The 24407-nt window shown below is 46.1% G+C and overlaps 5 protein-coding genes across 6 annotated transcripts; 3 read left to right on the top strand and 2 right to left on the bottom strand.

Moving 5' to 3' along the window:
• The first annotated feature begins 2491 nt into the window (after positions 1 to 2491).
• LOC4347802 (nicotinate-nucleotide pyrophosphorylase [carboxylating], chloroplastic-like) lies at positions 2492 to 6464 on the top strand. Of its 2 annotated transcripts, XM_015757201.3 has the most exons (10): positions 2499 to 2815; positions 3639 to 3772; positions 3873 to 3936; positions 4044 to 4126; positions 4521 to 4604; positions 4705 to 4857; positions 5044 to 5220; positions 5490 to 5557; positions 5790 to 5922; positions 5997 to 6406. In XM_015757201.3, the coding sequence occupies exons 1-9, from the start codon at positions 2560 to 2562 to the stop codon at positions 5884 to 5886; spliced, it is 1116 nt and encodes a 371-aa protein (XP_015612687.1). In that variant the 5' UTR covers positions 2499 to 2559; the 3' UTR covers positions 5887 to 5922; positions 5997 to 6406. The 2 variants fall into 2 exon arrangements, with proteins under 2 accessions (NP_001409865.1, XP_015612687.1); NM_001422936.1 differs by having other exon boundaries at positions 2492 to 2815; positions 5790 to 6464.
• Positions 6465 to 8481: 2017 nt separating this feature from the next.
• LOC4347803 (uncharacterized) lies at positions 8482 to 10051 on the bottom strand. Its single transcript, NM_001422937.1, has one exon. The coding sequence runs from the start codon at positions 9792 to 9794 to the stop codon at positions 8931 to 8933; it is 864 nt and encodes a 287-aa protein (NP_001409866.1). The 5' UTR covers positions 9795 to 10051; the 3' UTR covers positions 8482 to 8930.
• Positions 10052 to 14878: 4827 nt separating this feature from the next.
• LOC4347804 (uncharacterized) lies at positions 14879 to 17039 on the top strand. The gene is made up of 3 exons (XM_015756361.2): positions 14879 to 15020; positions 16366 to 16473; positions 16563 to 17039. The coding sequence occupies exons 1-3, from the start codon at positions 14958 to 14960 to the stop codon at positions 16782 to 16784; spliced, it is 393 nt and encodes a 130-aa protein (XP_015611847.1). The 5' UTR covers positions 14879 to 14957; the 3' UTR covers positions 16785 to 17039.
• Positions 17040 to 17378: 339 nt separating this feature from the next.
• On the top strand, positions 17379 to 20480 carry LOC4347805 (protein PLASTID MOVEMENT IMPAIRED 1). Its single transcript, XM_015756359.3, has one exon. The coding sequence runs from the start codon at positions 17536 to 17538 to the stop codon at positions 20185 to 20187; it is 2652 nt and encodes an 883-aa protein (XP_015611845.1). The 5' UTR covers positions 17379 to 17535; the 3' UTR covers positions 20188 to 20480.
• A 110-nt stretch (positions 20481 to 20590) lies between these two features.
• LOC4347806 (mitochondrial phosphate carrier protein 1, mitochondrial) lies at positions 20591 to 23803 on the bottom strand. Its single transcript, XM_015756360.3, has 6 exons — positions 23499 to 23803; positions 22837 to 23186; positions 22677 to 22720; positions 21936 to 22150; positions 21721 to 21845; positions 20591 to 21006 (listed from the first exon to the last, which is right to left on the bottom strand). The coding sequence occupies exons 1-6, from the start codon at positions 23691 to 23693 to the stop codon at positions 20964 to 20966; spliced, it is 972 nt and encodes a 323-aa protein (XP_015611846.1). The 5' UTR covers positions 23694 to 23803; the 3' UTR covers positions 20591 to 20963.
• Between the last annotated feature and the right edge of the window lie 604 nt (positions 23804 to 24407).

The raw sequence follows: 24407 nt of genomic DNA on the forward strand, positions 1-24407 counted from the left end.
ACGGAATTATCTCCGGATCCGAAACTAATTATCAGGCCGACCGGATTTGGGTTTTCGCTGAATAAAAAGCAAACGACGACGCAGAGAATCAGAGAAAGAAAAAACGAAGAAGAAGAAGAAGAAGAGCGGCCATGAGCGACCTAGCGGCGGAGAGGCGGTACAAGGAGGAGCACCGGAAGCTGATGGCGTACGGGATGGCGGACGGGTGGGCGTACGGGATGGCGGACGGGTGGGCGCGCGACCTGATGGACAAGGCGACCGAGGCTCGGTGGAGGGTGGACCTGGGGTCGTCGGTGTGGGTGATCCTGCTCTGCGTCGCCGCCTGCCTGGCGCTCGGCGTCGGCTTCCCGCTCGTCGACTTCCTCGTGCTGCCCAGCTCCGAGAACGCCGGCAGGATCATGCTGCTCGTGTGGGCGCTCATCGGCGCCCTGATCATGGCGTACTACGCCTGGAGCCATTACCGGAAGCGCGCGGCGGCGCAGGACGTCCTCGCCAAGGCGCAGGACGTCTTCAACCAGGCTGGGGTGTCGTGGCCACTCCCAGTTTATTGTTTTAAGAAACCCAGTACAAACTTATACCCCGACAATATGGGTCCAATCACAATCAGATTAACTGTACCCTCTGTAGACACCTACAATACGAGTACAGTCACCTCCTATGTAGCCACCGACAATACGAGTACAATCACCTCCTCTACAATTGTACACCCGCACACCCTCCCACTTTAGCATATGTTGTTCACCCAGTTTGTTATTCTTTGTACAGTGGAAGGACATGTCACATAGACGTTGTAGTGACTTAACTAGCACACCCAAGATAGTTCAAATCTTCATATGAGCAAAAATTCATAATCTAAAAAGGCCGTATATATCGGGTTGGATGTAGATGCCGGGTAAAAAATACCCTTTTCTAAAGAAAAACTATACTATGTACTAATATTACTTTTGGGGAATTTGCTAAAATTATGGTGTCATTTTTCTTACGTAATTTCATTCATTTTTTTCCTATGTGATTGCGTTGCCAAAAATTATGTATTTGTGTACTTTTAGGGCTCTAAGATTTTTTTCATATGAGGTATTCCTCCATCCTTGGAGGGGCATATACCTCCCTATTATTTTAGTGATACAAATTAAAAAAAATGAAAATCTTAGAGCCCTAAAACCACACAAATACACAATTTTTGGTAGCGCAATCACATATGAAAAAAATGAATGAAATTATGTAAGAAAAATGGCATGATAATCTTAACAGATTCCCCAAATACTACCCAAATACTATTTTTTTTCCTATGTGATAGCGCTGCCAAAAAAACTCTGTACTAATATTACTTTTATTCAGTTTTTTTATTTCTCTCAAATCAGTCCAATGGTTAAAAATTTGTAAGATATTAGTAGAAGTTTTCTATCAAATGAGGAGTAGACAGTCACAGTCCCAATTAATTAACGTTGCCTGCACAAACCAAACACGACATATCACACCGCCTCATTTTTACGGCTTAGTGAGGGAGATGACGATTCATCCTTTGAGAACAAAATCACTCGTAATCTTACATATCATGTAAATAATATTTTTTTAACAAATAATAATAAACAGTAATATAAGAAATATCACTCCACGAATATGCGAGGTAAAATTCTGAGTTCTATAAGTTATAACAAAATGAACAAAACTAAACCACGGGAAGTTAAATTTTAAGTTGCATGCTGTGGAGTGTGGAGTGCCAATTACTATAGAGATGAACCCAATCCAGAATATGAACCGTAAAAGAAAACACCTATTAAACCAATCACAGCAATACCGGTTACAGTACCTATCAGCCAAAGAGGAATTCTTCCAGTAGTATCGGCCATTTCCCCTACTTTCCTCCACATTTTATCAAGTGGTCATGCTAGAGACAAAAACAGTCATGGATAGTTATAAGGATGGTATCCTTCCAAATGGGGATAAGAGAATTCTTACTACTCTCTTTCTTTCTCTCAATTGAAGAAGTAATTGGAAAATAAAACAGCAAGTACAAAAATGAGTAATAAACCCCAGTATAGACTGGTACGATTCAATTCAACATTTTGTTCATTCGGGTTTGATTGTGTCATAGTTCTATAGTTGGAATTTGGTTTATCGTTGGATGAACTGCATTGCTGATATTGATCCCAAGAAAAAAACAGTAGGTACAGCTAGTCCGTGAACAGCCAGCCATCGCACTGTAAAAATAGGATAGGTTCGATCTATGGTCATTGAGGGCCTCCTAAAAGGATCTACTAAATTCATCGAGTTGTTCTAAAGAATCAAAACGGTCGGTTATTAACGGAATTCCTTGTCGGATATACTTTATATTTATCTACCTTATCATTTTATTTCCAAACGTTTTAATAACCACTTAGGTGACATAAAAATAAAAATGAGGGGATTTCACTTTTCACTCGTTGAGAGCGAAGCTAGCCATCGGCCCCACCAAAAAAAAAAATCCACAATACGCGCGGCGGCTTCTTTCCTCTTTCGCTCCCCACACCCTTCTTTTGTCGCGCTGATCCCCAGACGCCGGCGGCTACTGCGTTTGCGATGCCCGCCGCCGCCGCCGCCGCCGCGCCGCCCAATCCCAACGTTCTGCAGCTAGCCCCACGCCTCCGAGGCCTCGTCTCCTTCCCCTCCTCATACTCCTCCTCATCGCCGTTCTCCAACCGCCTCCGCCTCCGCCTCCCCCGCGCCGCCTCCATGTCCGCCGAGGCGCGGGTGCCCGTGGCGCCGCCGGCCCACCCCACCTACGACCTCAAGGCCGTCATCAACCTCGCCCTATCCGAGGACGCCGGCGACCGAGGTACGCAACGTAGATAGCAGTCGTGTATGCCGTGACACCACAAGCAAATCCTGTTCCTGTAGTGGTGTAGTGTAGTGTAGGCACAATTAAGTACTAACATTTGTTTTTTGGTATTCATTTCTGGTCTGTAAGATCACTTTGTTAAGGCTCTCTTTGTTTAGGCTTATAAGCCAACTTATAAGCTGAAAAGTCTAAGCCTAAACAAACAAGCGGCTTATTCATTTGACTTTTCTAAAGTTATAAGCCACTCTAACATTATTAAACCAAAAACTAGGTTGGAGAAGTTTTTTTTGACCTATTTGAGATAGATGTATGACTCCACCACTAAATTTAGCACATTAAATCCACCAGCTTATAAACCATAAAAGCCAATAAGCTGACTTAAAAGTCTAAACTAATAAGCCTAAGCTTAAACAAAGAGGGCCTAAGTTTCGCGGTGGTCTGTAAATTGCAATCCCATATATGCAATCAATTTGTTTGGGGTACATTTATATCTGTTGTTTTTTCTCTTCAGTTCTTTAACAGTTACTAGCATAGTCATGAACGTAGACACTGCGGTTGTATTAGCAAAATAAGTTTATCATCATTGGAGATTCCTACAAATATGATTAACTCTATTGGAGCTAAAGGAACATATTCAGGTGGGCTGCTCTGCTTTAGCCCTCTGTAGTCTCCTAAATAGTACTAGTAACAATCTAGTATGGTAATGCTACTTAAGTTCTTCTATCTTTGACATTGAACTATTGCTGTGCTTTGAACTTATTTGCAGTTCTCATCTTTCAGTATGAGTCTGACACTCTTGGCATCATATTTACACCTTCAGGGGATGTATCTTGCTTGGCAACCATACCTTCTGACGTGAAAGCTGAAGCCACCTTTATTGCAAAGGAGGATGGTGTTGTCGCTGGAATAAGCCTAGCAGATATGATATTTAAGCAAGTTGATCCATCATTGAAGGTATATCAGCTTCATAGTTTCATTTTGCTGTTTGGCAGGGCATGATTCTGCACATTTCATATATGGCATTGATAATACCATTTTGGGGGCCATTTTACAGGTTGAATGGTTTGAAAGTGATGGAAATTATGTCCATAAGGGATTGCAATTTGGGAGAGTATATGGTATTCTGCCTAAAACAACTTATTGTATTTGGTAGTGCCTAAGTTCTTGAATTGTGTTAACCTGGTAGGTCTAACACACTTTTCACATTTTCATCATTTGTATTTAGGTTGTGCTCGCAACATTATTGTTGCTGAAAGAGTTGTGCTCAATTTCATGCAAAGAATGAGTGGAATTGCTACAATGACAAAGGTGATTGGTGACCTTAGTTGATAGCTAAGATGTTCGTCTTTTTCGCAGATGAAGTGAAACATAGGCAACTGTTTATGGACTTTGGACATGTTTCACTATTCAAACAGCCACTCTAGTTGCTCCTTACATATTTTCCTGATAGGTACATGCATACCACTTTCCAGATTTGATGATAATCAGCCAAGGCTGATTCTCCCGATCTGATTTTTCAGTAAACCACTTTGATGTCTTGCTTTTCCCAGATCAAGTATGATTAAACCTGGTGGGCTGTGTACATATGATTTGGATGTAAAAGCTGGGTTTTAATCTATGTTCTAAAAATTAATATAATTATACCCTGTTGTGTGTTATGTGAGAATGAATTTCATGCAACATACTTTTTTATTACATTCAGGCCATGGCCGACGCTGCTCATCCAGCATGCATACTGGAAACAAGGAAAACAGCTCCAGGTTTACGCCTCGTTGACAAGTGGGCAGTAAGATACCTGTCTCTCTTTTTTTTTTTGCCACTTTAACACTTGTGGCTTATTTTTCATTCCTTCTGTTGCAACTTTAATCGTGCTTGTACAAGCATAGGTACTAATTGGTGGTGGAAAGAATCACAGAATTGGCTTATTTGATATGGTTATGATAAAGGATAATCATATTTCTGTTGCTGGGGGCATAACAAATGCAATGAAATTTGTTGATCGATTCTTGGCGAAGGAAAAGCTTGCACTTCCTGTTGAGGTATCATCTAGTGATTACATATATCACATCTAAACGATGCACTTATGTTTGCATGTGATTCTGTTTTAGCTTTACATTTTTCTCTCCAGGCTCTTTAGTTAGAAATGTGCTTACGTTCTTGTTTAAAAAAAAAAAGCTAAAATGAGAATGTGCATATGTTGACAGTGATTACATTTTATGAATCAGGTTGAGACAAGAACACTTCAGGAAGTAAAAGATTTATTGGAGTATGCTGCTGAGAACAATACCTCTTTAACTCGTATAATGTTGGATAATATGGTTGTCCCTCTTGGTAACGGTGATATTGATGTATCAATGCTCAAGGATGCCGTGGAGTTGATAAATGGTAGATTTGAGACTGAGGTGTGGCAGGTTTAACTTTGCAAAGCATACATTTCCTGCAGTGTTATTTACATAACATGGGTGGGGGAAGTGACAATTTACTTTTATTGATCCTTATAATCTGATGATGTCTTGAACTGCTGTTATTATTCTATATTGCTTATTTATACTCATTATTAACTTGGGGAATTTAGGGTAAATATGATGTAACGGTAGACTGCAGGGCTTATTGCATAGTGAATTCCCTTGTTTAACTGACGAATTACAATGAAATGTGACTGTTGCTTCAGGCATCTGGAAATGTGACTATTGACACAGTGAAGAAAATTGGAGAAACGGGGGTTACCTATATTTCAAGGTATCGGCATCTTGTTTCTATTAACTGCTACTAATTATTTCCATTTGTCAACTGATATCATGTGCACTGCCTTCTGTTTGAGTTGAGATATGTTTGCTTTTCAGAGCAATTTTGTAATACGACTTTAATTGCCAGCTCTTTGTTTTTGTTTGCTGTTTTACTGTAGAAGAACAACCTGATATCTTGAACTTCCAAATCATTTATTTCAACAATTTCTTGATTTTCTTTTCAGTGGAGCATTAACACATTCTGTAAAGGCACTTGATATATCTCTTAAGATAGACACTGAACTCGCTCTCCAAGTTGGAAGGCGCACAAATCGCGCCTGACTCTACAGAACTAATGTAACCTTGCAAGATCTGCAGGTACGTTTAGTTCCCCATATACAACTTGACCTTTATTTTCCTGCTTCTCTAAGCTAACTCTTTGGAGCCATCAGGGTGTTTCTGTGGCGTGGCTTGCCAGTCTATCAATCCATGCCCTTCTCATCAACTTGTAAGCGTTGAGTGTACAACAAAGAATGTGTTTTCCCATATTTATGGGATATAAACCAACACCACATAATACAGCAAAATAATAACATTACCTTGTAGGCTTGCCTACCGTCCTAGCATTTGTATTTGGTAGAAAAAAAACTGCAGATTGCGGCAAGTTATCGAATTTTACTCAGGTATTAATAAGACTTTTTGCACCATGAAAAATTAGCAAGCTGGACACTGTAAATGGGATGTGCGCGGCATTGAACTTGCAGTTCTGCACTTGTGTTTGACCAAACAAACACTATAAAATGGTGATGTTTGTGATCTACAAAAGAAAAGGAAGTCTAACACAGCAGTGCATTCTTTTTCAGATTCCATGTACTCGTATTGAATTCATGTTCTCAATTATAGTATACTAGTATCATTCAACCGTCTTGTCTGCGTACTCGCTCAAGGGGGAAAAATATATAAGGTCAACTTTTTTTTCCATTAACAACAGCATTCTGTGGTCCTTCTGGACACATGTTAACCTATCGCTACTTTTACCGCATCCATAACTCTTCATGATTTAACCCTTCTGAAGATTGCATCCACAAACAAGCCTTGCCTGCAGCGAGACATTCAGAATGTTTTGCTCACAGAGTTATTACCACCATCATTATGTTCTATGCAGCTATCAAGAGGGATAAGGGGAAAAAGAAAAAACTTTATATCCGAAAATGCATAACCATGGTGGTGTAGCCCACTGGTTTTGTCAATTTGCTACGTCACGCTCCCCGGAATCGACAAGTGAATTAATCAAAATCAAATCAACTGGAGAAGGTGGCTGTGTACGCCTGTAATAAGTGGGGCTGCGGCTGGAGTAGCCGCTAGTCGGATCCGTTGGTTCAACCAGCGCGATTACGCGAGCTTGAAAGTTGAAGCCCCAGTGCGGTCGCACTCATGCGCTCAGCGCTCGTAGATGAGTCCGAAATGATATCATTCGTACAGGAACGATTTTAAGTTGGCAAGAACTTTTTTTTCCTTCATATTTATCAATTTAACTATTTGACAATGAACGTGTGTTGATAGAAATTGAGACATTCAAATTTTATATATAACTAAAAAATTTAAAACGATTGGAAACCATACTTAGGTTGTGTTGGTTGGGAGTGGGTTGGGAATGAATCCTCTTGTACGTAAAACGGAACAACTCATTATTGCAGGATCAATTAAGTATTAATTAAAAAATTCTGAAAATAAATCAATATGAATTTTTAAAGCGATTTTCATATAATTTTTTTTTAAAAAAAACAGCATCGTTTAGCAGTGGCTCTGTTTCTGTGGTAAGATTTAGTATAGCATTTGGTTACACTTTATAACTTCCATCCTACTACCCTTTTCCTATGCGGTTGGGTCAACTCATTTCGGGCCAAAACCCAAGGCCTCACCGAATGCGTTTTGCCGCCATGGGATGGGACCGTGTCACCACGGGTGTTCGGTTCGTTCGGGTGTGTTCTTGCTTGCAGGGTCTCGAGATGTGAGAAAGAAATCAAGAATCTTCGTGGCTAAACACAAAGGGGGCAGCAGAGCTGCTTAAAGAGACAGAGGAGAGGAATATTCAAAGGTTTTTCCTTTAAATGAAAAAATAAAGAGAGAAATTCCGATAGCACACAAAAGAGATCATACTACAGTAGCAAGGAAGGGTCCTAGATCGGTCAGAGCTTTCAGCATCTTCCTCAAAACCACGCTTTCCCAGATGCTATATTCTCCTCCTCTCTATAGAGCTAAGCAACGAAGGCTAGCTACTAGCCATGGAGTTTATGGTATGTTTGGAGTAGCTTCTGGTAACTATATCTTCTTCTACAATGTCCAGCTGCCATGAACTTTCTCAAACAATTCAAATATTCACTCAGATTCAAAATCTATAGTTGTAGAATATAAACAATAAACTAGAAGCTAAAAGTTTTTATTAGCTTCTCTAAATTTTCACCATCTAATTTCTCTTTAGCTGCTTCACGTAATCTTAATTTCTCTTTATCTGCTTCACATAATTTTAAGCTTTCCGAAAAAGTTTCTCTTCTCCTCGGAGTCTCCCACAGCCCAAACCCAGCAACGCGAAATGCCAAATGCTTCCCATCTCGCAAGCTGCCAACCCTGCAGCAGTGCAGCTGCACGTCTGCGCGGCACAATTCGGCACAGAAATGGAGCTATCCGGGACAGGGCCTGACCAACCGAACGGCATTAAACACCATCACTTGTAGTTGTAGTACAGGAGTCGGTCTCTCTTCCACGCAAGAGAGATTTCGATTTCTCAATTCAATTCAACAAGTACCAAACACACAAACGCGAGAACGCCGAGGAACAAAGAGGAGGGATTCTTTTGATTGGCTTCTGTCACCGGTTTTGCTCATCTCCTACCTATCACCAACTAAAACATTTTCTTAGGTGCCCACAGAACAGCAATGAACAAACTAAACAAACACTTTGGATTTGAAATTCATAGCATACACCGAGCAGGTTACTGAATATCTTTTGGTACTAACATCATACTCTAAGATAATAGTCTATCTATCTAGGAGACTAGGAGAGTAGTTGATGAGGGATCTACAGGAGCAGAAGAAGAACACCCACATCTTGTGTTCTTGCCTGCCTACCCAATTTCATCATCATCATCATCCATTGGCTGATTTGATTCTACAAGAAGAAATGGAACCGAACTAGTACTACAAAGAGATGATCAAGCTGCTGCTAAACAAGTAATAACAAAAATCAAGATTAAACCACAGGAAGGATGCAAAGAAGAAGAGTAATTTCTAAGCTAAAGCTGCTTCTGCCTACTCTTCACATCAACATCTGCACAGGGGAAACCCGGAAACCTATGTACAGTTGAGTAGTACAAGCCCTTGTCTGCTTCACGCTTTCATGGCGTCCGCCGCCGTGTCACCGTCGTCGTCTCCGACTCCGGCGAGGTCGGCGCCGGCGACGCTCTCGGAGAGCACCGTCTCCTCGGCGACGACGCCGGCAGCGTCCACCACGCAGCCGTCGCGGTGGCGGTCGCGGCAGAGGGTTTCCACGGCGAGGAGGCGGCGGCGGAGGTCGTCCATGTCGCGCTCCATCAGGAACAGCCGCTCGCGCAGGGTCAGGTTCTCCTCCTCCAGCCGCGCGGTGCGGGCCTCGTCGCCGTCGTCGTCGTCTTCGTCGTCCTCGCAGTCGCCGGCCGCGACGGGGAGCTGCACCATCTCGAAGCGGCTGAGGTCGTGGTCGAGGCGGCGCTCCACCTCGACGTGCTCCTCCACGTCGCTCTCGCCGGATCCGGAGTCCTCGCCGGGGAGGCCACCGGCGTCGGCGGCCTGGGAGCGGAGGCGGATGAGGCCCTTCATGGAGCCGTACCCGTCGACGCCCCACTTCTCCTTGGCCATCTCCACCACCACCTCGCGCGCCGGCGACAGCTGCGGCGTCGGCAGCACGGCCGGCGTGACGGGGCACGGCGACACCAGCGACGCCACGCCCCCCGCCCGCTTGGCCCGGATCAGGTACGACGTCGTGTTGCGGGGCGCCGCCGCACCGCCCCACCTCGCCCCCACCGCCGCCGCCGACGCCGCCGCCTTCCGCTGCTTCCACCCCGGCTGCCTCGCCACCCGCTTCCACGCCGGCCTCACCGGCTTCACCCCGACGAACACCACCGGCAACTCCATCACCGGCGGCGGCGGCGGCGGCCACATCTGGTACTGCAGCGGCGGCTGCTGCGCCGGTGGCCGCATCATGGGGTCATTCATGGATGGATTTGGGGACTAATCGTCCAGATCCGAAACCCTAACCCTAGATTAACACCCAAAAAAAACAATCCAACAAAAACCACACGATTAGCTCCCCAAAACGGGATCGATCGAAGCCGTCTCGTGTTAAGCTCTCTTCGAATCCGTTCGCTTCGTGTGTGTTTTTATGAGATTAATTTACGAATTTTGTTCGATCCGATTTGGGGGAGAAAAGCGAAGCGAGAGAGGAAGAGAGAGAGAGAGCGAGGAGAGAAGGTGTGGGGTGGGAAGGGGTACGAGGGTATTTATTGGGGAGGTGGGTAAGGGATGGACGGCTGGATTGGCGGTTTCGGATACGGACGGTGGAGATCTCCTGGCGCCGGTTGCGTGTCTCGGATGGACAGCACGGATTGTACCGCCATTGGACGCCTCTGGTTGTGATCTGGATGCGAACTGGCGGTTTTCTGTTTTTTCTTACTTTCTTCTCGTCCATAAAAAAATGTCTACTGTGAGATGAATTGCAATGCTCATTTGTTAGTAACATAGTAGGAGTATGTGTTACTACGAAACTAATGATATTAGAACTAATAATAGGGTTTATCTTGGATAAATCCCACCAGAAATTAATTTCGCTAGCATGACTCAATCGGGATGTTTATTAATATTAATGTTAACATAAAAGGTTTACTGATTTTTGCAGGTGCTAGATTTATGTAGAAATGTCGGTCATATCCTACTAAAAACTTGCATAAATTTTGCTTCATATAGGGAGTAAGTGCCTCCAACTACAATAATTGTTTTCTTTCAGAGTTATACCAATAACGAATAAAAGAAGAATGTTTTCCGAAGATATGTAAAGTTATATTCGGATGTATCAATTCTTAACTTACTTCCTCGTTTTTCACATGCGCATTTCCCAAACTGCTTACATGGCGCTTTTTTATGAAAAAAAGTTCTATAGGGAAGTTATTTTTTTTAAAAATGATACTAATCAGTTTTCAAGTTTATTTTAGCTAATTATTAATTGATCATGTGCTAATGGATTGCTCTATTTTACGCTGAGGAGGTTGAGTTCCCAACCTCAACCTCCTAACACAGCCTATTATCAATTAATACTACACGTGTGGTTGCGCTTTAGTAAGAATTCAACAAGGGCATGGATTTTTACCATTGAGCGTATATTAATAGATACACACTCACAAACGTGTGATTTACGTGCATGGCATGTATTTTTCACACAATCTAAAAAAACATCACATATGCGTGTACACACCACCTATGGCTATAGCTTAGATTACGAGACGCATGTAAAACAAAGCTTCTTAAACAAGCTAATAGTTTATACAGGGTGTCATTTGACATACTTTAACAAAGAAAAAGGAACTTAAAATCAATGTCCATAGCCCTTTAAAAAAACCTACGGCGTTTCTACAAATATCTTTTGAAAAGCTTCATGTCCTCTCCTTTTATTTCTGCTACTATCAGCTCTGTTTTGTCCGTAAGATGTTACCTTTGCTCTTACCGACAACAAGGAGGAAAAGAAAAGAACATCTAGGTGTGTTTAGAAACTTGCGATACAATTAATATACCAAATTCCATCATATCTCACCGAAATAGAAACACGAAAATAAGAGGAAGCATAACACGTAGGTGCACATGACTTGGCTCTCTTTTTGACCCAAAACCAACAAAAATAAAAGCACAACATATTAACGATTCAAGCACACGCGTTTGTCACCGGTCAAAGCAACGAATCCTTGGACGCCCCCCTCCCACCGATGAGCCACGCCACGGTAGCTTCCGCTCGTCGTCCCGGTCTCTCACCCCGCGCAGGCCGCCGCCACCACCACCGACTCGCTCGGTGCACGCGCCCCACGTCCACCGGTGCTCGCGGATGCAGTACCCTGTCTCTGTGTGTGTACGTAATTTTTTTTATTTTATCTATTCAAATATTTTAAAAAACAATATTTTCAAAGTATTACATGTATATATATACACTCCTCTTAAAGAATGTCATCTTAGAGAATATTTTACTTATGACATGGCACGTAACCATTGCACGTATGCTAACGGCTACGTGAAGGAGAACTGACTATTTTGTAGACAACCTCCTTACCATTCTACTAGAGTTAGGCTGCACGACTGTTATAACGCGTGCAATGTCATAAACAAATATACAATCCTCCCAACAACGGCCATTAGGGGTAGATCTGCAATACTTTTTGAAAAACAATTACTTTCTAAATATTTTAGTAAATAAAAATTAAAAAAAATCTGTATGTACGCCTTCACGCTGGGCCGCAAGCAGCGCGGTCACGGCCCAAAGCGGAAGAAAGGCAACAAAGCTGCGAACAGCTGGCCCATTAGTGAAGTTGGGCCTTGGATCCGAGCGGATGAATTTTTTTCGGTTTTAGATTTTTTTAAAAAAATATTTACAGAAATAATCTATCGCCCAAAAAAATTACAAAAATAGACCCTGCCGCCCACCTCTGGGGCGGCAAGCTGACGTGGCAAACGGGGGAGGAACGGGCGGTGACGGAGGGAGGGTTTTTTGCAGGAAAACCCTTGCCGCCCTCTGGTGGGGCGGCAAGGGGCCCGAATGCAAAAAAGCCAGTCGGGGCCGGCTATTTTGCAGGCGGCCCCTTGCCGCCCTCTGGCCGGGCGGCAGGCCTCGCTGCCTATAAAGGGCCTGCTGCCCAGCCCCCAGCCCTCATTCTTCTCTCCTCAATTCCAGTGAAAAAAAAAGAAGAGAGGGGAGGAGAAGAGAAGAAGGGGCGAAGCCCTGCCGGATTCAGACGCCAATTTCAGGTAATATTCATAGATCCTATATGTGACTATTGAGTTAAATAGTGTGTATTCTTTAAAAATTTGTTTGAATAAATGCATTATATTTTTAGGGTTTTAGTTGTACTAATCTAGAAGTGCGTATTGTAAATATCGGTAACTACGTAGATCTGCTAGTTTGGAATCAATACATTACCGTTGCATTGGCTTACACAATAAGATATTATGTTGTAGATGTTTATTGCATGAAAGAGTAATATGATTTGATAATAAGATGCTTATTTTCTCACAACATTTATTAACTTTGCTTGCTTTACATCTATTCTTTCCTCCCAGGAACCACCAAGGAGATGTCAATACAGAGAATGGATAGACACCAGAAGGGTTCTAACTCCACCTAGCCGTGTTGTGTAGCTTGAACTACCAGAGCAATACAGGGTTACTAAAGTGCGGTTTGAGAGAGGAGAGGGATCCTCACTGACGGAGCGTGGGGCTCCTCACCGGGAGACCGCGCAGGCCCCCCTTTGCCGGTTCGGCCGGGGGCGCTAAGTGAGGTTCTTCGCCCTCGATCTGAGGAACGTCAGCGAGAGAGGAAATGCACAAGACACGGGCGACGTAGACAGGTTCGGGCCACTGAGAAGCGTAACACCCTACTCCTGTGTTCTGGTGGATCTGTGCGTGAAGGAATACAGAGAGGCGGAGAGCGAGAGAGAGTTCAGGCTCTAGAAACCATTCGCCAGAGTCCCAATCCCCCTCTCCCCTAGGCCTGGGCCTCCTTTTTATCTGGTTAGGGGTCACCACATGGGCCTCTCGCTGCCTAAGAAGGGAAACATGCTTTTTACAATGAGGGCTAGTCTATAGCCGGAAGTGACCTCTGACAAGCAGAGCACACGCCTCCTGCCCCACTCGCCCGCTTTTCCGGTGGACGCCCATTTCAACCTTCATTTAATGGCCAGCGACTTCCTTGCCATACTTGCGTTGAAGCCTGGAATGGATCTGACCGGGACTGACATACCAACTCCAGGAGTTAGCACGCCGGCTCCGGCTAGGGACGAGAGCCAGGAAGCTCTCATCATTCCGACGGGACGGGGCGAGGCGTGTGACAGGCCGCCTATTGCCACCTAACCCGCGATCTGACCGGTCTGTGACCGGTCACACACCGCGACCGGTCACGGATCGGATAAGCATGCGCTGCGCCGCATTAAATGCGGCGTGGTGCACTTCGTCCAACCTGCTATAAATGCGGTTAGGTGAGCCCCGCTGTGCTCACCTAACCCACACACGTGGCGCCAAAACCACAGGGGGTCGGGGCACCCCAGCCCTCGGGGCCGAAACGGGAGCGGCCCGACCCCTCGGGGAGACAGAGGGAGGGGTGGCCACGTCACCTTCGGGCCCGACCCCCCCGAGGAGGTCAGGCCACGTGGGTGACCGCGGCTACCCAAGCCTCTAGTCACGATACCCCCGGCCCCATGTCACCGACACTCACGTAGGGGTTAGCTATTATTGGACAACTTGGCATATTGAAATTTCTACTGTCATGCTTCCTTGTCCCATTACTACATCGTCGTTGTGTTCAACTATTGCACTACCTCCCTCCTAGTTCGAATCTAATATCATCTATGTAACCGCAATGCAAATAGTCATATCATGTTCAAATTGTACTACTATTTCTTCATGTTACATAATTCTCCTTGTTTAAGTCCATATAATGTTTCTACGACCCAGACTGCGATAGGCCTATATAAATTATCCGAGTACTAATACGTCGAATAAGGTACAAAAATAATACCTCACTTAACATATGAAATTGCACAACAACCAACTTCAATACATTTTTATAACAATATTAACAAGTTTTACCAATAAATACTTCTTTATTTATTATTAACATAACATAGAAAAATCTTTTGGCCGTACTTTTTTTATCTGGGTGAAGGCGGCAAGGGATCCAGATGAAAAAGTACGGCCGCAAGCTCTTTATGGGCGGCCAAAATTGCAATTAGCCCCTTGCCGCCCTCTGTATGGGCGGCAAGTGCCTAATCGCAATTTTGGCCGACGGCGGCAGACGGCGCGGTCGACCCACCGTCTGCCACGTCAGCTTGCCGCCCACCATTAGGGCGGCAGGGGCTATTTCTGCAATTTTTTTTGGTCGATAGATTATTTCTGTAAATATTAAAAAAAAATCTAAAAACTAAAAAAATTCCCAAGCGGATCACCCCAAAACGGGTCCTGATCGGTGACACCTCACGCCCTTTTTTTATGTTTTTTTTTCTCTCTCTCGTGTAGGCTAATCAGGGGAAGCCAAGAGCCAGGCAAATCTCGAGCCCAACCTGCTGCACGCAAGAACAGAGAACGAGCAGCTTCGGCGGGGAAGAGGAATCGAAAGAGAAGGAAATTTTGATGGCGGAGGAGGCGAAGCCGGACACGCAGCTGTTCCAGCTCCTCTCCGACCTGCTCCAGCAGGTACAAGCGCCGCCGCCCTCTCGATCTGTTGTCGATTTCTTGTTTTTGGATTAGGGGTGGTTCATGATTTCGCCGACATGGATCTTCGCTTCGTGCGGATGTTGTTACTTTTGCGGATCTAGTATCACATATCAATCTCGGTTGATACCATTATTTATGTAAACCTAGTTAATTTGTTTTGGGGATAGATGCAACATGGCCTATGGCCTGGGATTCGACCTCAACGACATGGCTGGGAGAGAAGCAAAATAGCAGCATAGTGCATAGGCTCAGAGTTGATGTAGTTAATCTCTTTCTGGTGGATTCCTTGCTTTATGTTACTATGCACTGCGCGCCCTGCTGTGTAATGTTTACGAATCTGAAAGAGTGAAACATGGGCTATTGATTTGGGTCATTGGGTGATTGAAGGTCAATGCCAACTATCAATCTACTGGTGATTGGCTGGGATTGATTCCTTCTCGTTCTAGCAATCAAACAAAATTTCCTATCTAAATCAAGCTGATCTATATCAGCCCCTGTTTCAAAACTCTGAACTCTATCAACTACACCCATTGCAACCTGGAGGTGTGAAACTCTTTTTCTTTTATTTTCATATATTCATATTTTTCAAGCTATGACAAGACAAAACAACAACAATAGAATCCCTTTTCTTTTTGCTGTATTTCCCATAGAACCACAGAATCAGCGGCATGATCATGTATATTAGGGCCAATAACCTCACTTGAAACAACTAGTGACCATTCACCGGTATCTGAAACTCAACAGTTTACCCTATGAGTGATAGGAACAATATACAAAATGCTGAATCAGTACTACAAACTTTTTTTTTTCATGAGTGTAGTCTTATTCTTATAAACTGCATGGTAATCTGAGTGTGGAACCATGAAAACATTCATAGACATGATCACTTAACTGAACACTTACTTCTCGGTGACAAGTGAAATGCCATACAGGATTAGTTCATTTTAGCCCTCTCCATGAGGGTTCTACTTAACATTGTATCTGCAAGGTATTGTAGTCTATTGGACCTTGGTACCCCCATCACTGACTGTCCTGTTTGTAGGCGTGTCTACATTTTTGCATAGCATGTAATGTTTTGTCATTATTGGGGCATCTGAATCTGTATAGTTCATTGATTATAGCATTGGAAGTTTGGATCCTCATTATATGCAGGATTGCATGTGGTTGTTACTTTACATTCATTTCTCGCAGTTCCTCAGGATATTTCTGATTTCTTACTATTCAACATCATATCTTTTTGTGATTTGGATAAGACGACAATTGTCTTTTGATGCTTGACTATGATCATTGAGAAAGTAACTAGTATTTGATTATTCAAATGCAGGTGGAGTCAATGAGCAACCAGGAAGAAGTAGAATTGCGTGCTAAGATCGAAGCACTAGGACTAGAAGTTACCAAGGTACCAGAGCAGACACCTAAGCAGCTTGATGAGGTAACTGCAACAACCTCTGTTTAATCCCCTTTCCGCGAATTTATTTACATTTTCTCATCTCATTTGTTTTCGTTCAACGCTATCTTTAGTTAGAGATCGCAGCAGAGCTGGACAAACTATCAGCGAGGCTTGATAATGTTGACAAGATGATATCTTCTGCCATGGCCTCGGATCCAGAGGTGAAATCCCTTTTGAGTACCACTGCTGATATCTGGATGCCCGTCATCACCGCCTCTGCCGATGAAAGGCGGGGATTTGCAGGAACAAGTGGTGAAAGCAACCAAGAAGAGCAGGAGAGTTCCAAACAATAGCCTCCTACATGTACCTTCACATGAGTATTTCTTGACCATGTATCAACATTTGTAGACAAAACAAGCAATAAGCACACATTCATGAGATGGTAAATAAATCTGATAACTTGTGGTGGCCATTTTGTACATCAATTCTTGAGTCTTCAGTTTGTTATTTTTCAGTTTCGATTCTCAAAGTTGCGCCTGCAGAGTGCAGCTGTTTGTAGCTAGCAACCACAACATTTTTATCTGGAAATGCATCAATTTTGTGTATGATGTTGATTGGAGTCTGATAACTTGTCACTGGATGACATGATTATTTTGTCTTGCTCCTGCTGCATATTGTTCATCTGGCGAGCCACGTCGATTGTTACATAACAGCCACTAATTATTTCTGAAATATTTGCTCGCTGTAATGCAACATAGAAAATCCAACTATCCGTTTGGATTAATCCATACCAAGAGTTCAAGAGAGCAGCTGGAGAAGACCTTCTTGGCGCCAAACCAACGGCCGCAAGAACACCACAGAATTCAAGAAGAGAGAAACCTCACAAATCGTTCGTCTCCTCCCCTCCTCAATCCCAATCCCGCCAAAACTGTCGCCATTCATGGCGACATGGCGCCATCAGCGGCCTCCCTTCCCTCGCCATACACTTCGCCCTCGCCACCTCCTCCTCTTATCTGCTTCTTTCTTTAGCTTGCTAGCTACTAGTACTAGTAATTGTAGTGGTGAGTCGTTGCCGGCGAGGTCGGAGCAGCAGCAGAAGCAGCCATGGCGGACGACGGCAAGAGCAGTAACCAGATCCTCCAGGAGCTCGACGCGCTCAGCCACACGCTGTACCAGGCGCACACCAACCGCCGGACCGCGTCGCTCGCGCTGCCTCGCTCGGCCTCCGAGGTCAATGGCGGCGGCGCCGATGTCGTCCGGGCCGAGTCGCGCCCGCGGTCGCGGCGGCTGTCCCTGTCGCCGTTCCGCTCGAGGCCTAAGCAGGACAAGAACGCGATCGTCGACGACGACGACGACGACGACGGCGACGACGATGGCGACAAGGGGGCACGCCGCGCGCCGTCCAAGAGCCAGAGCTTCGCGGCGGTGACGACCCCGGGCGGCGAGGCGGCGGCGGTGGCGGGAGAGAAGAAGGGGATATGGGGCTGGAAGCCGATCCGCGCGCTGTCGCACATCGGCATGAACCGGCTCGGCTGCCTCTTCTCCGTCGAGGTGGTGGCGGCGCAGGGCCTGCCGCCGTCCATGAACGGGCTGCGCCTCGCCGTCGCCGTGCGCAAGAAGGAGACGCGCGACGGCGCCATGCAGACCATGCCGTCGCGCGTGCAGCAGGGCGCCGCCGACTTCGAGGAGACGCTCTTCGTGCGCTGCCACCTCTACTGCAGCGGCGGCGCCGGCACCGGCAAGCCGCTCAGGTTCGAGCCCCGGCCGTTCCTCCTGTCGGCGGTGGCCGTGGAAGCCCCCGAGCTCGACTTTGGCCGGAGCGCCGTCGACCTGAGCCTCCTCGTGAAGGAGTCCACGGACAAGAGCCAGCAAGGGGAGCGTGTCCGGCAATGGGACATGGCGTTGCCGCTCGCCGGGAAGGCGAAGGGCGGCGAGCTCGTCGTCAAACTGTCGTTCCAGATCATGGACGACGGCGGCGTCGGGCTGTTCAACCAGACCGGAGCAGCAACCAAGATTAACTCGTCGTCGTCGTCTTCTTCCTTGTTTGCACGGAAGCAGAGCAAGCTATCCTTCAGCATCACGAGCCCGAAGGTGTCGCGGTCGGAGCCGAAGCTGACGCCGACAAAGGGCTCGCCGTCGCCGGACTTGCGAGGCATTGACGACTTCAAGCTCGACGAGCCCAGTTTGCCATCGCTGGCAGAGGCCAAGCAAGAGCAGAAGGAGCCAGAGCCGCCGGAGCCGGAGGAGAAGGTCGATGACTCGGAGTTCCCGGAGTTCGACGTAGTGGACAAAGGAGTGGAAGGGCAAGAAGAGAACGTCGTTGAAGCGAAAGGCGCGGCGGAAGAAGAAGCCAAGGAGGAGAAGGCGGCGGCGGAGGAGGCGCCCACGTCGGCCGCCGGCGACGAGGTCGTGAAGGAGGTGGTGCACGACAGCGCGCACGCGTGGCGCATCAACGAGCTGGAGGCGATCACCAACCAGATCAAGGCTCTCGAGTCAATGATGCTCGGCGACGCGCCGGCCGCCGGCAAGACGGAGGATACGCGGGACGGCGACGCGGCGGCGCTGGACACCGACGAGGAGGAGGTGACCAGGGAGTTCTTGCAGCTGCTGGAGCAAGGAGACGGCAAGGCCACCCTCGCCAAGTCGGTGTCATCGCTCAAGTCCGGCGCGAAGCGGGACACCGGCGGCGCCGCCGACGCGTCGGCGGCGTGCTACATCTCCGACCTCGGCAAGGGGCTCGGCCCCATCGTGCAGACCAGGGACGGCGGCTACCTGGCGGCGACCAACCCGTTCGACATCCCCGTGGAGAGGAAGGAGCTCCCCAAGCTCGCCATGCAGCTGTCCAAGCCGGTCATCCTCCGCGACCAGAGGCTCCCCGGCGGCGGCGCCGAGCTGTTCCAGCAGCTGTGCGCCGGCGGCTGCGAGGCCCTGTTCGAGAAGCTGGCGGCGCTCGTCGGGACGGACGAGGTGGTCGGCAAGACGGCGGAGCAGATCGCCTTCGAGGGCATGGCGACGGCGATCATCAGCGCGCGGAGCGCGGCGCTCGGCGCGAGCTCCAGCGCGGCGCAGACCGTGTCGCTGCTTCGGACGATGTCGTCGGCGATGAGCGACGGGCGGCAGGAGAGGATCGACACCGGCATCTGGAACGCCCACGAGACGCCGGTGACCGTCGACGAGATCCTGGCGTTCTCGCTGCAGAAGATCGAGGCCATGGCCATCAAGGCGCTCAAGGTGCAGGCCGACATGGCCGACGAGCAGTCGCCGTTCGACGTGTCACCGGCCAGCGACAAGCGGGGCGGCGGCCACCTCCTCGACGCCGCCGTGCCACCGGAGGATTGGGCGCTCGCCTGCGTCGGCGCCGACACGGTGACCATGCTGCTCGTCGCCCAGCTAAGGGATCCCCTGCGCCGGTACGAGGCGGTCGGCGCGCCGTCGATCGTGATCATCCAGGCCGTCAGAATCGCCGGCAACGACGACGACGACGAGCCGAAGTTCAAGGTGGCGAACATGCACGTCGGCGGCCTCCGGCTGAAGTCGGCCGACCGGCGTAACGTCTGGGACGGCGAGAAGCAGCGGCTGACGGCGATGCACTGGCTCGTCGCCTACGGGCTCGGCAAGGCCGGCAGGAAGGGGAGGACGGCGGCGGCGGCGGGGAAATCCGGCCATGACGTGCTCTGGAGCATGTCGTCGAGGGTGATGGCCGACATGTGGCTCAAGCCGTTGCGCAACCCTGACGTGAAGATCCCTCTCAAGTAGATGCTGCATTGCTGCCTCTGTGCTTCTCTGATGCTGAAAAAAAAAGAACATATTCAAGCCCGGTTCTCTTTATATTCTTCTGAATTTTGAAAGCTCAAGATTGTAATTTATACTTGGTTCCTGCATTGTGATTGTATTGTAATGAGGAAATGTGAGTGTCTAAGAATTAGATTCCAACACTGTTTATTGTGTTGTAAGTATTCATGTCATGTACTGAAAGAGGCATAATACTGTTTCTGTAAGTTCACAAAGCTTAGTTCAAAATGTACAAAAATTTTGAACAAGGTTACTTATGACTTATGAGTCATACGAGTAAGGATTATGGAAGCTATTGTTGCCACTGCAGCTGAACACAACTACTGTGCAAGGCCATTTCATAAGTTAGCTACAATAACAACACAGATAAAATAAGATCTTAGCTTTCATCCTTGCCAATAATATGCACAGTGGAGGATCATGTGTGTACATGAGCACATTTTGTCATACAACAATCTTCAAAATAGAGCTACTACAGAACATCCGCAAACACTAGTGTTCCTTGAGAAGTGCTGATCTACTGGAGCTTATGTTGATTGCTTTAAGGTGTAGGGCATACAGTTATAATGCCAGATTTGCCGTACATATAGTATGCAGTGTATTTGGCTCAGTTGGTTGCTTCCTGAAACTATCAATTGTAGTCTTTCCAATAGTCGGTCAGAATCATGCGCCGATACTTCTCTGTGATTAAACGAAAATGTACTAACAAAAAACGCTTGTAAAACTGGTCAGGTCATATGTTAAACTTCTTCCAGTTCACGAGGAAGCCCTCCACTCGTTGGCCTGAAATAAACAGATTGGGACTCATCAGAAGAAACCTATCAGGATTCTACACCGATACAAGATGCCAGGGCGCCATGTCAAATTTTTAATGGACATTAGCTAAAACACTACCATAGAATCAGAACACCACCCTAAAGGGCAGGAGAGTACCACACAAGTATCAGTTGTACAAACGACAAATTTAAGGAGTGAATTTGTGTGATTGTCAACAGGAAAAGGACATCACATATAACACCTTCAGAACAATTTTAGCATCAGTGTATATTTGAAACACCATTGAAGACATTAGCATTGAAATGCCACTTGCAGAAAGAGAACATGGCTTTCTTTGTCACCATAAATCCACTACAAATGCATAACTAAACACAATGGGGAGACACGTTCATATGTCGTGAAAAAAAAAACATTTGCCTATGATCTTATTGCATTACAATCACTTCTGCATACAAACACACTTTGTATTGGTTATACATAGCCAATCCATGATTTTATTTTACCTATGCATGTTCTCCTCTCTACTAGATGATTAAGAAATATACTACAGTCACATATTATGCAATAAAGATTGATGTACCCTAAGAAAAATATCAGCATAAATGCAATCGAAAACCCAGCGTGGAGAACCGCAGATAAGCTTGGTTAAGATTTTAAACCATATTTGTTAAATAAATAAACAAAATAGGATATCATTGAGAAATTACACTGCATACTTACAATCCAGTCAATATCTTAATTGTATCATAGAAGAACCATTGCATGGTTATGACAGGCCCAACAAGAGTGATTCGAACAGGTAGGCTTCTTGTGAACAAACCACGAAACCCAATACTTTTCACAGCCTGCAAGAGTAGGATGCAAATATTAGATCATTGGGATGGTGAGAGTTTGAATTATTATTATAAGCTGGAGACACAAAATCATATCCTTACATCTATGATATTTTTAGCCTTTTTGTTGTATAGAGATGAGACAATGTTATCTGCAGGATTGGAAACAACAGTACCAACTGCACCAGATATGTAGCCAGCCAGACAAGTAGCCCCAAGCTGCTGCATTGTTGAACAATCCTCCTTTTTCTTCTGAATGACATTCCGATATAGGATGTCCACAGTATGCTCAAATGTTGAAAACATTAGCATAGAAACTGCACGAATAGAACAAATGGTGATAAGATATACCTGAACAGAAAAAACATTTATACTTTAGAAACCAAAAGATCCACTAATGAACTGACACACTTAAGGCGAAATTGCGCAAATGTTTCCAAACATCAAATACAGGATAAAAGGAACTTCTGAAATAGGCAGATAGATGTTGCTTGTTGCCATATGTGCAGATTTAAAAGCTCAGAGTTGACTGAGCAGAAAGAAATATGATCCCCACAAGACAATAACAAATCAGAATTACGCATACAGATACAGCTTAGTTCTTGCCCCTTACAATTAAGTACTTCACACCTAGAGTTTTGTTGTCAGCGATGTGACTTGTGCAGTTGTACCTATTTTTGTACCACATAAGTGAAAACATTTTCGCAAAAGAACACGCTTAGATCATAACTTAATCAAAATTATTTAAGAGTTGCGAAATGAGCTCATTTAACTATGTCGCACATTACTACAAATGATCCAGAAGCATTTCAAGCATATCATACAGACGGAGGTACTACATACATGGAAGATTCCGTCCCCAAAGTGGTAAAAGGCCCTTGTAAAACCTGCAATAAACAAATAAGCTAGAGGTAAGAGGAATTGCAGTGGTATCTCAGATATACAATAGGGCACCAACCAACAAGCAAAGCTAAGAATATGTAGTATCTTACTTGAAGCTTACCCGGACAAGCCTTCAGTGGCATACACCCTTGGGAAGCCATCAATCAAGCCTTTTGCAAACATAGGTTGTGTCTGCACACGGACTTTCACCGATTCAAAGGGGCAGAGGGCAACATCAGCTATGATTTGAGCAGAGGCACTGCTAATAAAGTAAATGGTGCTCTTATTTCTGTCCACTAGCACATCAGAGTACTTCTTCTTGAAATACTCATAAAGACCAAACTTGCAGCCACCTTGGAAACCATAGCCAAAGAATTTCCCTGCCCAACCCCTCCAAAGAGATGAAGCTCCCTCTTCTTTTACAAGAATGTTCAGTCCCGAAAATATGCTATTGTACTTCATGGGATTCACCTGCCAAAACAATTAAAGGGAAGTAGTAACTATTATAAAACCGAAGGTGCCCTGTGGATCATTTATGAATTAGTAATGATTATGTATTCAAACCATATGAAATGAAAGATTCCAAACCTTCCATTTGATATGGTATACAACTGAGCATTTGACATTGCTAATTTAATATGAACAATATCAGCTGCAGTTTAATCCTTAAACTCACTAGCTAGAATGTGCTAAATTGCAACACAAAAAAAAAGAACTCGCTCCTCTGCAATCGAGCAAAGCAGGCAACCACAGCCACACCGCTCTCCTGCAATAATAGCATACCTGCATGTTGACCTTGAGGACGTCGAGCGGGGTGATGGCGAGGTGGGTGGCGCCCGCCGCCAGCATCCCGCCGCCGGTGCACAGCGCGTAGTACTCGGGCGAGAACAGCCTCATCCCTCCCGTTCCTCCTCCTCCACCACCATTGGCCACCCTCGCCGCCCCCGCCTCGCCCCCACGCGCGCCCATTTCCGGCATTCCGACGGACGGATCGGCCGCCCGCGAAGGAGGGGAAGGGGAAGACGACGAAGCCGAACCGCGCCGAGGCCGAGGAGAGAAGAAGAAGAAGAAGAGGAAGAAGAAGGTTCGATTCCGGCGTTGTGGGAGACTGGACCGGAAATGGACCACGTAGCGAGGCCCCGGGCCTTCCCCTTTCCCCCTCTCTCTCGGGGCCACGTTGACTTGTCAACGCGGCAGCGCTTGCCTTAAACCCTAGTAGCGTGGTCCACCTGTCAGTGTCGTGGTCGTGGAGAGGAGATTTTCTTGGGCCGTCGTTTCGTGGGCTCTAGTTGGGCCATGAACAGCAGATGGCCCAGGCCGGCCGCTCGTTCCATCGTGAGCTATGCTGGGCCAGGCCGTAGTGATGGGCCATAAGCCCATAAAGATGTTGCTGTCTTTTTCGCTGCTTTTTTGGGATGACCAAAGAAAATGTCGTCCAAAACATTGTTAAGAGTGGGAGAAAAAAAGTTACTGTACAAGAAATACTATCATCATCTAAAGAAGACTGTGGATGTTGGCTTGTATACCGCAGTGCACATCTAGAAATCACGTACCAATCACATAAAACATGTCATTAAGAACGGGGCCTAACACCAAAGCTAAGGCCCGACTACCATGAGCTAGCAATGAGCTGGGCTCCACCAAGCGCATGCAACGATTCACCAATAAATTAATGCCTAATTACCTTACTAA

This window comes from Oryza sativa, chromosome 9 (assembly GCF_034140825.1).
Source record: "Oryza sativa Japonica Group chromosome 9, ASM3414082v1".
Taxonomy (NCBI): Eukaryota; Viridiplantae; Streptophyta; class Magnoliopsida; order Poales; family Poaceae; genus Oryza; species Oryza sativa.